At 34.6% G+C, this 13866-nt stretch overlaps 3 protein-coding genes across 4 annotated transcripts in view; 1 reads left to right on the top strand and 2 right to left on the bottom strand.

Annotated features, from left to right (window-relative positions):
• LOC107640946 overlaps positions 1-589 on the bottom strand; it is a 4256-nt gene extending 3667 nt beyond the window's left edge. For both annotated transcript variants that reach the window (XM_016344451.2, XM_021124325.1), the window contains exon 1: positions 401-589. Coding sequence is in view for 1 of the 2 variants with exons in the window: in XM_021124325.1 (XP_020979984.1) it covers positions 401-416 (16 nt within the window). In the remaining variant the exon portion in view is untranslated. The remainder of the gene's footprint in view (positions 1-400) is intronic.
• LOC107640944 (protein LONGIFOLIA 2-like) lies at positions 665-2280 on the top strand. Its single transcript, XM_016344450.2, has 3 exons — positions 665-1861; positions 1941-2094; positions 2195-2280. Exons 1-3 carry the CDS (start codon positions 680-682, stop codon positions 2278-2280), a joined length of 1422 nt encoding a protein of 473 aa, XP_016199936.1. The 5' UTR covers positions 665-679.
• LOC110272276 (RAB6A-GEF complex partner protein 1-like) lies at positions 10285-13107 on the bottom strand. Its single transcript, XM_021124327.1, has 6 exons — positions 12758-13107; positions 12431-12605; positions 12244-12297; positions 11625-11804; positions 11116-11228; positions 10285-11006 (listed from the first exon to the last, which is right to left on the bottom strand). Exons 1-6 carry the CDS (start codon positions 12874-12876, stop codon positions 10961-10963), a joined length of 687 nt encoding a protein of 228 aa, XP_020979986.1. The 5' UTR covers positions 12877-13107; the 3' UTR covers positions 10285-10960.

Genomic DNA, 13866 nt, shown 5'->3' with positions numbered 1-13866 from the left:
CAGAGAGAGAAGGGAAGGAGAGAGAGAGAGGGAGAGAAGGGAGAGAGAGAGAGAGAGATAGAGAGAGGGAGATGGGGAGAGAGAGAGGGGGAGAAGGAGAGAGAGAGGGGGGAGAGAGAGAGGGAGAGAGGGAGAGAGAGAAAATGTAAAAATTAATTTTATATAGGTTAAAAGTTAAAACTAGTTTTAACCTATAAACCAGTTTAAACTGGTTTTTTCTATTAAAACTAGTTTTATTTTTATGAACTGGTTTAAACTGGTGCACTGTATTGTAAACTGGTTTAAAACCAATTTCTTATTTGACAAAGTAGTTTGGTTCAGTTTCTGAACCATTTAAAATGGTTTAGTGCAGTTTCAGTTCAGTTTATGAAAAAACTGAACCATGAACACCCCTAGTCACCAATGAACCCCTCCATAATCTTTCTAAGTCTTGGGGAAGGCCATGGGATTCGCCTGAGAAGATGAGAAGGAAATGCAACAATTATTAAAGCACAAGGAAATCCCAAGGCTTTTGTTGGACAGCAGAGAAGGATCCAACAAGAGTTATAGCGAAGCAACAAGATCTCAAAATATCCTGAAGGGTGCAGAGAGAGGATATGAGAGTTCGAGCACAATCCTTAGGTAGCAGCAGCAAGAACCAGAAACTCCTAAGAGAGCATCGAGTGTTGTAGCAAAGTTAATGGGACTGGAAGAACTCCCAAATTGCACACAAGCTTGTGATACTTCTTCGCAGATGTCTTGCATGAGTGATGGATATAACCAACACCAAAGTCTAGTTTCCCCCATAACAAGAAACCAGTGCTTGGGGAATTCTAGAAGGGACAATGCCTTAATCGAAAATTCACGATTTTCACTTAAACCAATCCCATGGAGGCAACCTGATGCAAGCCAAGATCCTGATTTACAAGTTTCCAAGGGAAGTGAGACTTTGACAACAGCTTCAAAATCCTTCCACTCTGTATATGGCGAAATTGAGAAAAGGATTGCAGATCTTCAATTTAAAAATTCAGGAAAGGACCTCAGAGCCCTTAAGCAGATTCTAGAAGCAATGCAGAGATACAAAGATTCACTAGATATTACAAGAGACCAGGAAATAAATTACCCTTCTGACAGAGGTCTGAGTGAAAGCTCGGAACTACAGACCCCAAGACAACAGACCAACCCAACATTTGTCACTGATGATATTTCAAGTTCACCCCAGGGTAGAAAGTTTCCAATTATCATCATGAAGCTAGCACAAATCTCAAGGAAATCCAATGTCGCTACCAAAGAAATGACTAATGGCAAATCAGGCCGCATCAAGTTTTCTACCAATGATCCCAAAGATGGAAGATTGCTTGACAATATTGAAAGTCAAATAGCAAAAGGAACCAGTTCAACAAATCCTTTTAGTCAACGCTTCCATTCTGCAGATAAGAGTAACATGAAGAAAACTTCAAAATTAATGCAAGCCTCAAAAGTCCCTCAGGTCATCAATGGAGAGGACACCAATAACTCCAGCCATACAGCAGAAACTAGAAGCCCAAGAGTACAAAATAAGTTTGGTTTTGAAAAGTGTTCACCTACAAACCAATCATCAGAGTCCAAAAGTAAAAGAAGACAACACAAGCAATCATCAGAGTCATTGTCCCTAAGTTCCACCCCTAAGCAAAAAGTTTGTACCTTGCAGCAAAGAAATGAAGGCTTCAGCAAGATCCGGTGTCAAAAGAGGAACTTTAAGCATCAAGTTGATGTTATTTCCTCCAATGTTGACAGCAACAGAAGCATGGATTCTCACCGTGACATAGAGGGCACCCAAGCTGATCATTCTGAAAGCAACAACATCATTTCCATTCAACAGGTGACTCACATGAATCAAAATGTAAGTATTTCTTCTTCCTATTATACAATGGTTGCCCATAAGCATAAAGTACTAGGTTTAATATTCTTTCATTGACCAGACTGCTACAAAGGAGCTAAGCAAGGAAAGTGCTATGGCCATGATAACAGTTACTTCAGAACAACAAAGTCCAGTTTCTGTTCTTGATCTACAATTTTACAGTGAAGACCCACCTTCTCCAATTAAAAAGAAGACAGAAACCTCAAAAGATTTAGGTATATTCTACACTTAAGTTTTTGTGATATTCACATAAAATCATCTATAGGAAAGGACTTTGGATTACATTTTAACTCTTTCATATTTATATTTCTACAGATGAAGCTTTAGCCACTCCTGATAACATAAGGCATGCATTGGACCTTCCTCTTTCATTCAATAACACAAAGGCTAAAAGAGTATAAAAGAGTATAAAAGAACTAAATTTCAATCACCAAAAGAGTATAAATTCATACATAGTCAAATTGAGACATTAAATAATCCGGCAAACAAATACCAACACAAACGTAAACAAAATATAATGTCGTATGTCACTAGACGGTTCATATGCCTACAAGAAAATAATAAAAACAAAAATAATAAAAAATATCCTATATTGTAAATCTAATCCTGTGGAACCAGCCCTAATTTTTATGAATTGATAGCACAAGCACTTGAAAGGGAGATATAATCAGCAATTTTAACAAGCATAAATTAAAAATATAATATATAGATTATAACTCTATGGCTTTTTGTTGTTGATGACATCATTCAAAAGTCTAACCCATGTATTGCTATCACTGGGTCCACTAGAATACGACGATACATGAGAAAACTGAGGATATGATGTAATTCCGATAGTAGAAGGATATTGGTTGAAGTACGCCATGCCATTTGGAACATGATAAAAAGGAATAGGGAGGACTCCACCATAAGGTTGATAAGGAAGGACCACTGGATAATGATGCATAGGATATTGTGGCAATCCTGGTATCTTGGTTGTGGCTGCATCTGAAACTTCGGTCACTTCTATTCCTGATGTGTTGGTCTTATCTTTTAATGTCTCTTGAGTTAGAGTGATTTCTTCGGTCTAAACATAAATCATAATTTTTAAATAATTACAATACAAAATTTAAAAAAAAATAAAGAAACTAGTCAAACAAGCTAGAGTCGAGTAAGAATTTTCTCAAAGTGTTGGCCTCACTCACCCTTGAACTCTCAGTTGCACTTATGGTATTGGGTTAATATAATTTAAATTCAAATTAAGACTTTAATTTTCCTTCTTGAATTATCTAATATAAATTATTAGATATGCGAAATGTTACCTTCTGTCGACTTTTTTTGCCATTTGCTCTAATCTTCGGTGTCTTTGTCAATTTAGATACAGACTTCTTGCTTCCACAACCCTTGAATTTTTTGTAACAGAATAATAAGAAATAATATAAGCACTACGAGAATAATATGTTGCAAATTTGAATTGAAATGACAATAAATTTGATAGATGGTATAACATGGACAAGTGCTTACTTTAAAATTATTTTTATTGTGCACAGGTATATTTTCTACTAATTTTGTGTTCTGAGAGGGAGTCTGTTTATTGGCATCACATTCTTCAACATGCTAAAATAAAATTAAAAAATTGCTCAAAATATAGCATTATTTAATAGTTTTGCGAAAGACACTAAAATAATAGGTAAGCATAAAGTAACTAATCAAGCAAGGCATTATATTAATACCATTGGTTCATCTTCAGCATTTGAGTATTTGGCGGGGGAGTCCTCCTTGGCGAGTAATGGACATGTCCTAACGAAATGCCTGCTTGACTTACAATGCGAACATCTTCGCCTCTTTTGGGCTTTTGGAACCTTTCTTGGAGCCCCTTTTGACTTCACAACAGCTGGATCACCTATTAGCGCTGATGTAGGGGAAAGTCTCGCTTATGCATCACCTTTATTTTGCACCTTCGAAATTAGCTTAAGTAACTCACCTGAGATTTCCCTATAGTCGGCTGAATTTTTGGAAGAAATATCACAAAGCTTCAAACAAATAGATGCCATTGCACCTCATCTAAGTGTGGGCACTATATCATCAGCGGTGTCTTGCTCGCCAATTGAGCATATAAAATCACTCTTTGCATCTCTTGTGCATCTTTTTAGGATAAGAGATGTATGGACGCATTTTGCATTGCGATGCTTCAAGACCCCAAAGATGTGGGAGCACGGTAAATCCACGAGTCTCAAATAACCTGCACTCACACGCAAACAGGTCCTTGTCTTTATTGTAAGATACTTTAAATTCCCATTACAGATTAAAATACTCACTCGTGTTGTACTCAACAATGTCTCCACTGTTGGGCATTCAGTCATATTTAAGGCACCTGCTGTTTCTATCTCATCTTTCACAAGTTTAAAAATATTTCTAGTATAAAGTTCAGCAGCTTGTTTCTCAAAACTTTCCAAGCACGTAGTCAAAACAGAAAACTTATAAAAGGTTTCAAAGTCAGCAGTAAGATGGTTGTTTCGGTAATGCCTTAATACTTCACTAAATTTATGCATGAATTCAAGGAGACTAGTTTTACTGTCAACATAGTTCTTCAATAATGAATGAATTCACTCACACTGTGATGTAGTTCTTATGCGGCCAAAGAAGTGCTCCCTCAAATATGTGGTAGCCCACTTCATTCTGTCATTATAAATGCCCTGGACCCATTCATTCTCGGCAAGTCCGTATTTGGATATGATCTCGTTCCATCTCTGTTCAAATATTTATACGGTAAACTGTCCATACAATAATACACTAAAATCGTCCCAAAATGCTTATTTTTTATATTCTGTACCACATTACGATGGAGATGCCATGCACAAAGGTGGTGTGGTATACCAGAAAATACTTCTAAGATAGCCTCTCTCATAGCACGGTCTCCGTCTGTCACAACGCCTCCGGGTAGTTTTCCTGACATGATTTCCAAAAATTCTTTCAGTGCCCACTTGAAAGTTTCAAACCTTTCATCTGAGAGCAGAGCGCATCCAAAGATAGTTGTCTGGCCATGGTGGTTGGTCCCTGAAAATATGACTAAGGGCTTGTTGTATACATTTTTCTTGTAAGTGGTGTCAAAAGCCAATACATCGCCAAAACATTTGTAATCAACAACGCTTTCTCCATCAGCCCACACCAAATTATCCAACCTACCATCCTTTAAGGTGAACTTTCCTAGAAATAACGGGTCACTATCTACCAAGCGGTTTCTGGCCTTACCCGGACCGGCTAGGTGACCGATTCTCGGTTATTCTGGTTGAACCGGCCGGTCCGGTTCGATTTTCAGAACCACGGTTACTGGTTAGGGTTCCTCTAACCAACGACACCGTTTTGAGCAAATTTTAGAAAATCGGTCGGGTCCCGGTTCGGTTCGACTGACCGGTTCTCGACCAGTTCGACAGTCCAACGACGGTTTCTGAATCTTTCGGTTTTGATATATGACCGATTCGTTTTTTATCCCAGTTCATGGTTCGACCGACTGGTTCGAACCGGTTTTCAAAATCTTGGTCCGAACCGCTTTTCCCCTCGGTTCACAATTTGACCGGTTCGACCAGTTGGTTCGAACCATTTTCAGAACCTTGCGTTTTTCCCTTATTCCAAAAATTCGGCTAGGTGACGGTTCGGTTCGACCAACCATTTCTTGATCGGTTCGACGGTTCAACTGCGGTTTTTGAAATTGGGGGTTTTAACATTTGTCCGAGTTGTTTTTTGTAGCGGTTCATGGTTCAACCGGTTCAACTGACCGGTCCGAACCGATTTTCAGAAGATAGATTATAACCATTCTCTCATGTTGTTTTTATTTTAAAATGCTTAATATATTTTAGTATCAAATTTTCAATTAAGCTTACAACACGGAAGTGGTTCAAGGAATCAAAATGTTAGAGCGAAAATTAAGCTTCACCTAAATTCAACTATAATCGAACGAAAGATAGAAACATTAATTTTCAACAAGAGTCCATAAAAAATAGTGCATAATAATTTTTTAAGTAAAAGAGATGAAACTAACAAGTCTTAGTAGTTAATATAAACTAAACATGACTACATGACAATTATGATTATTTAATTTTTGTTTGACTCCTTTTGTTTATATTTATTGTAATTTCTGGTAGCAGATTCAATGACATTACCGCAGCATCAAGTTGTGGGGCCTTAGAATCAAATCCAATGCAAGTCGTATCCTTGTACCATCATTAACCTGAAAAATATAAATATTTTAGTTTACCAACAAAACCATACACATTAGCAATTGAAGTACTATTTTTTTAGCAAAAGAAAATTACATTTATTGTATAACTATACGTCTTCCTATAGTTTGTCATCTAGGTTGCCACCCATACCCCACAATCATTACTGTGTTAAATAAGACGCGGTTAGCTTATGCAGATAAAAATTTGAAAGAGGAAAACACAAATACAGATATTCCTTACGAGCCAGGAGCTTGTTCTCCTATTTCTAGCATATCCACAAATGCAAAATCAAGTATCCTTGGCCTGAACGGAGTATTGTATTTATAGAACGAGTCATACTTAAGCATATCTTCCAGATATTTTGCCTATTTATATAGAAAAAAATTAAATAAAGGACGATATTTGAAACCTAAAAAAATGTCATAAAAGTGAAAATGGAAAAAGTTAATTTACCAGTTTTACTATACTCAATCTCTTTTGCTCTTTATCTGTAGCAATCGGTAGGGAGTCTAGCAGAATTGTTTGATGATTGCATAAATCAAAAACAACCAGATACCAATGTGTGTTGTTCTCGTTGACAGGTAAAAAGATCTAGTACCAACTTTCACGTATTAGAATATTACTAGATACAATTTTTAAAAAAAAAAAATAGAAGGTATAGATCAGTTCATAAAGAAATGCCATTAAATATTTAAAAAAAATTAAAAATACAATAAATCATATACCTTTTTTAGACCTTCATCAACTTTTTCCATAAATTCTTTTTGATAATATTTCAACAGAACTTCAATTTTGGTATCACATTACGGTATGAATTGCTGAATTTAATAGTTAGGGGCTAAGTTAGTGACACCAATTAAGTAATAAGATAAAATAAATAAAAACGGTAACAACCCTGAAAAAGATATTGCGTACCGAAAACACAGCTGGCAAATACCAGTGTGTTTGACATCCTATTTCTTTCTCCTGCATGGTTAGCATAGTAGCCACCAAATCCAACACCTATGTCGTAAATAATAAATATATTAGGAATTAAAGTATGCTAGAGATAGCAGTTTAATTATGCACTTACATCCCATGTACCCACTCTTTGGGAATTAATGACTTGAAATTGGTACGAGTTCTGCTAAATTTGTTTGTTGTCGCCAATACCTCATCACTACATATACGAATCACATTAATATTGAACTATTTTTTAAATTTTTATTAGATAGATAATGAGATATTTAACCTTCTTTTATTTGGTGCAAACACATAGGTTGCCATTTTAATATCTAAGTCATCCAAATCCATGTATGCAGTAGGCTTAAATAAAATCGGGATCCACTGAAAAAAAAAATTGGTAAGATCATTAAGTTATGTAATCGTAGAGGATTCATGCGAATGCTTGTGATATGAGAACTTACAGATGGCCATTCAATTCTCCGTTTATTGTGCTCGATTTTTTTCTAGGTTGGGTAGGCATGCTAATAGAATATCCACTTGGTGTACTCTTTTTTAAGAGTGCCTTTTGCTCCTCAGTTAGAGATTTGTGTGAGGTCCCTGGTGGAGTTTTTTTATTTTTTGAAAAGTTGTCTTTAATGGAGGCAGCATTCACACCAACCTTATTTTCAGACAAATGTGAATTCCAGACAATTCTTCTCTTGGCCGTAGATATCTTCTTATCGCGTACACTTGTCTATTTTGATGCCTTTTATTTGTACCAGAGTCAGACTGATGATGTTGTGGAGACTTTAGCAGTTTAAGAATTTTATCTGTATCTCTTGGATTAGTTAATTGAAAATGATATAAGAGAGTAGGAGGCTGAAAATTTGTGACAGTTGGACCTACAATAAATGATGGTGGGAATATGTTTAATTTTTTTTAAAAGATCATAACATTACGAAAACATGCTAATTTTAACTTTATTATTCTATGTGATAATAAATACATAATATTTAATAATAAATATATAATATTTTTAAAATTATATATTATTGTAAATTTATTATTTTTATGTCAAAATTATTCATAATATATATTATTATTTAAATTTATTATTCAACGTGACAATAAATATGTAATATTTTTAAGTTACTGAAAATTTATTTTGTTTATTAAAATATGATTTAAAATAGATATTATTATTTTAGCTTATTTTAACTTATAACTCTACGTAATCATAGCATTTAATTTTGTAATATTGATTTAGATATAATATTGTAATATACCTAAGCCATAGGCAGTCATTGCCCACAAGAAGTACCCAGCGCGAAGGCTCTTCTTTGCCAACCAATCATACCTATAAAGATATCAATAGAATAATCATCCATTAACTGTAAAATATGATACTAAATATTCTCTAAAGTCTCAATCTGTTAACTTATAGGGCATATTATGTTATCTATCAATGAAATCCGATTAAACCTTAGTGAAAATGCTACTAGAAGCCCTGGTAAGATAATGTCCCCAAAACCAATGATGCTGTAACCACCCCAAGGATCGAACAAATGTGGTATCTTTAGCAGCATTGGGATACCATCTTCTCCACTCTTATCACCTCGAGCTACCTGTATAGAATAAAATATGTTGCAATAATTTAAAGTAGAGATAAGAATAATTTTTGCGAGTGAACTCGAGCTTTGTAAAGAAAGGGAAAGCATTTCTTTAGAGCGAACTCGAGCTTTGTAAAGAACACTCACCACTATCATGACGCTCTCATGGAACCACCGTTTAGAAACGAATACCCAAAAGATGTCGTATAGGAAGGCGCAACTGAGAAGAACAGTTCCAACCTGATACAGAAACAAGGAGGAAAATAAGAAAAGTTGTATGTTAATAGTTCAGTAGTATCCCAAAAAAACAGCCAACAATATAATATTATAGATAATGAAGAATTTGACAACGAATTGTTACCTTGAGATTCGGTATCCGTACAATCTAAAGAACTGTAATTATCAGTGTGATACCCTGCATGACAGGAAGGCGGCTGAAGAGGTAAATATTTGATCAATTCACTTATTTCTATCTTGAAAGTTTAATCTGAAGCTTTAGGCTTAAAGAAGGAAGTGCAAAACTAATAAGAACTCCTAACAGCAGAAAATCAATTTCTATTTGAATCAAACATTAACAGAGAACTAATATCATGAAAAATAAAACATGATAAGAGAAAATAGACAACATCAACATGAACCTGAAACTACAAGTAACATGGACACAAAAACTAGTAGTGGCTATATCCTATCTCAGTGACCAAGAACATTCTGAAAATAAATGCAATGGGTATCATATTACACTCATATGAGAAGTAACATATTCTGTTCTAATTCATGAACATTTTATAGTTTTACTAAGATATGCTAGGTAGCTCAGGCCAAATAATAAACAGTAGAAGACATTGGTATGGTAAAAAAGGGGGTGAAAGCAGTAAGTTAATCTTACAAGAATGTCTTGACCGATCCAAGCAAACGAAGCACGACGATAAACTGCCCATATCACAGCGAACACTATGCAAAAGGGGGTAACGGCAAATGTCAGATATGAGACGGCTCCAAAGAAGGGAATTTTCACAAATGTTTGTGCATCATATTGAAACCATCTAAAACTATAAACATTTTACTGTCAATTCCAAGTTCCAATAGAATAAACCATGCACTCTGCACTGCTAGAAGCCTTGAGCTGAAATAATATCTTCTCTAATAACATCAATTTATCCAAGATAGCACTAAAGCAAAAAGAAAAAAGGCCTTGTCAATAACAAGCTTCAAATGCTAAGATTTTACTTTTGGAAACAGTAAAAAACTCTGATATTCAATTGTGGTGCCATTTGTAACTCTCTTCCATACACCATCTTGTTGCAATGCCTCGAGGTGAAACTCACTCACTCTTTGTCCCATTTGAATAGGCTCTTGTAGTTGCAGAACATTAAAGGATACTAGTTCTTGAAGATCTATGTACAATATCCACCTTGATTGATACTCCTCTGGAGCCCAATAAGTGTATATGCCTTCTTTCAGAACATTGTAGGGACTAAACTATGAATCACAAGTTCCTCCTCCTCCTCCTCCTTCTCCTCGCGTGCTACTGGCTTGAAGAAGCGCATTTATAGCAAAATTGTTGGAGAATATGGATCTTCTGAGTTCAATGAACTCTTGAAGAACTTGGATATCCTCGGGTGAAATGAGACCCGACGAGTTTGGAGGCACATTGAGTAGCAAGTGACAATTTGGACCAACCGACTTATAGTATATTTCAAGCAGATTGATTGTAGACTTTGGAAGTGCTGAAGGATGCCAAAACCAACAGGTCTAATTGAGACATCACAGAGGGCAGGTACCCACTCATGAATCATCAAAGTATGTTTTTATGGAGATCATGCCATGGATCTAATGCAAGAGAGAGAAGTGCAGTTGCCACTGCCATTACTGGTGCTACATAGCTCATAAAGGTAAGTGGATCTTTTATACCTGAAACATTTGAAAATGAACATAAAGGCTTTGCTAGACTATAATAGAACTTATAAAATTTGTATTAGTAAAGTAAGGGATAAAGGACACTACTTACATCTAGGATTCTAACATCGAAAATATCTTTTGATTTATCTCATTAAACTATCCTTGCCATTACCTATCTCCTAGATACCAATCCTGGTTGAGATTTTAAGCCTATTCATTAAGGTCTATATATATTTGCCTTCATCTCCTAAATATACTATGAAGTATGGAGGATTTAGTTCAACATATGAAATGAATAAATAATGGAGAGAGTAGTGACCTATGTAAACTAATTTATTGCTATTTACAACTACAAATGGTGTACAATAATCTCATAAAATGTAGGTTCATAATGGCCCCTTGGAGTCTTTTCCAGTGCATGCATCTGAACAAGCGTGTTCCATGCATCTTCAATAACTTGAGGATCTGGTGCATCCAGAGATTTTTGCAGCAAAACTGCCATCAAAACCATGACAGTTGATCAATATATAGAGAATTAAAGGAAAAAGCGGGAGAAAAAAGAAAGGCGGGGAGAAAGAGAAGGGGGTGGGATAATGAAAAGTACCTGGATATATCTGCTTCAAATACCGTAAAAAGAAGCCACTCTAGACAATGTGAAAAATGAGGCTTCTCAGCTGATAAATCTGCCAGCCTTAAAGCTTCTTCAATTTTGTCCCTCTAGCAGAAACATAAATAAATAAAAGTAAAACCAACTGGGGTTCTGATAGATAAAAACAATTTCATTAAGATGAGGAGAAGGAAAATACAAATTGGGGATAAGCATTCCCCTATACAAAAGTAAAACCAAAAAATAAAAGATTTATCTATAACAAATTCACTTTTTTTTGGAGAACAGAGATTTGATTAGAACAAAAAAGAATTTGCAAAAGTGGATACGCCATCTCAATGTATATCAAGGTATAGCAACCTTAAAAGATACGTGACAACAACACACAGATACAAGTTCAAATGATATCCATGTCTCCGTTTTTGTTAGTGTAATCAACTAAGAAACTGAGAAGGTCTCTTCTCCAACCCTGCCACAAAAAGTATAAGGATGAATAACTATAATACCTGAAGAAGATGATGCAACAAACAGTGCAATATTGTTTGTGCTTGAGGAGATGGCTCAAAACATGGAAATTCTGAACCAGTTAAAAATGACATTCTCTGAGAAACACCAACTACTACACCAGCATTTGGAAGAAGTCCCAGAGGGTATACTTCGCGATCAAACTCCAGCTCCGGATCTAACTAAAACATTGAATCCCAAATCAGCATATTTAACCGATTCAAAAGTAAAGGATGGTTGAATTTTTTTAATGGCTAAAAGTATTGTTTATATTGATAGTATATATATCAAGCAAATATACTTAAGTTGACGAGAGTATCTTTCAATAAATGTAAGCAAAAAGAAACAGAATAGAACAGGACAACTGACTAACCAAGTAGTTCACTAAGAATGATACCAAACAATCAGATAGAATATGAATCAAAACTACAATAAAATTAGTGATCCCACATTTTTAGGTGATTCTTTGTGATAACAATATCTACAAAAAGGCATCCAAAGGAATGAATTACAATTACAATAGTTTTTTAATTTTGAGGCAACAAGTTCTAAAGTTTCACATTATGTTCAACATAGCCTACAGAATTATAAACATTTTCCTCAGTTGATTTATATCCAAACCTGCAAGAAGTCCTCCTGCTTAAAAGAATTAGCACCTGGAGATGGATACCAAACCTGCAATAATGAGCTTTCATGTAAAAAGCTATCAGAAAAGTAAAAAGGAAATTTACTAGAGGATCCATCAAATTCAACAGCGATGTAAACCAAGTAAAACTAATGGAATGAAAAAGATACAGCAGTCAATTACCTGCATGCCTCGATGACCATAATCTAACCATGAAACTTCTTCAATCAAATTTGTTTTATCCTCAGACTGGCCACAGGTAACCCAAAATAGTTCAACTGAATCAGTAAGATTCCTCTCACGTCCGTCATCCAAATCAAGAAGTGAAAGTTCCCCATTGACTCTCAATATCAAACATCTAAAACAAATCAATTTCATAAGGAATGAGATACAAAGTAAAACCACAGCCACCACACACACACACACAACATTTTACCTTCAACCATTTCAATCCAAGAAATGCTATAATAAATTGAAACATCGGGTAAATGTTGTTCATAATGGCATTACCTTGCTGGTTCTCTTCTTAACGAATCTGATGAAGATGAAATATAGTTGTTTGAGATAGAATCTCTCGAAATTTGATCAGGAATGAATCGCATTGCTGCAGGATGGCTCTTGGCAGTCATAATTGAAAGTTGATCAATGTACAGAGAATTAAAGGAAAAAGCGGGAGAAAAAAGAAAGGCGGGGAGGAGAAAGACGCAGCGTTTGCCCAGTTGAGTGGTTTAACCTTCCTTCTCCTTTAGGTTCTTTAAATTCCGTGGGTGGCTAGCTATCGAGATCAATACAGTCAATTATTGCTAGGGTTTTGCCGTTTTGGTGTGCTTTAGATGGGAGGGGGCACGAATGATATTAGAAGAAGATGAAGAACAGATTGATTTTTTAATTTTTTTGATATGTTTTGCTTTGCTTTAGGGGATGAACGATTAGGGAAATTGGAGAAGACAAAGAACAATTGATTTTTGTTTTGTTGTTTAAATTAATTGAAACTATAAAATTAGGATTAATTGAATTCTAAAATTTGATTAAGGATTTTTTATTTTAATAAATAAATTAATTATAATAATTACTGAAATAAATAATTTAAAAAATATTTATCAAAATAAATATTATTTTTTTATATATCTCGTTTATATTATAAATGAGATATATGTAGTTTTTCAATTTTCGTATATCTCGTTTACACGATAAACGAGATACATGTTATCTCGTTTACACTATAAACGAAATATATGTATTTATAAATAATTAAATATAATTTTTAAAAAAAATAAAAATATATTAATAATTTAAATTGGACAAAACTCTTAAAAATGGAACATTTCAAATAATAAAGAAGATGAACAATTTTAAATAACAGCGAGATAAACCGTCTATTTTAAATGATAAAAAAGATGAACAGTCCATTGAAAATAAGCACGTCAACATGTTTACGTGAAAGCACATAAGTGAACCATTAAACTGCCCACTATTAATACGATTACCTTTTTTTAACTATCCACGGTTAATACTATTGTTTCTAACTGACAAAATTTTTAAATTTTTTATATACCCTCTTAAGTATTAATTTTTAAATTTAAATTATATATATTTCAAATTTCATTTGTTGCATAGGA

The sequence above is a fragment of the Arachis ipaensis genome, chromosome B05, assembly GCF_000816755.2.
Source record: "Arachis ipaensis cultivar K30076 chromosome B05, Araip1.1, whole genome shotgun sequence".
Lineage (NCBI taxonomy): Eukaryota > Viridiplantae > Streptophyta > Magnoliopsida > Fabales > Fabaceae > Arachis > Arachis ipaensis.
Note: the sequence above shows the minus strand (reverse complement) of the source record. Positions and strands in the feature narration are given on the sequence as shown.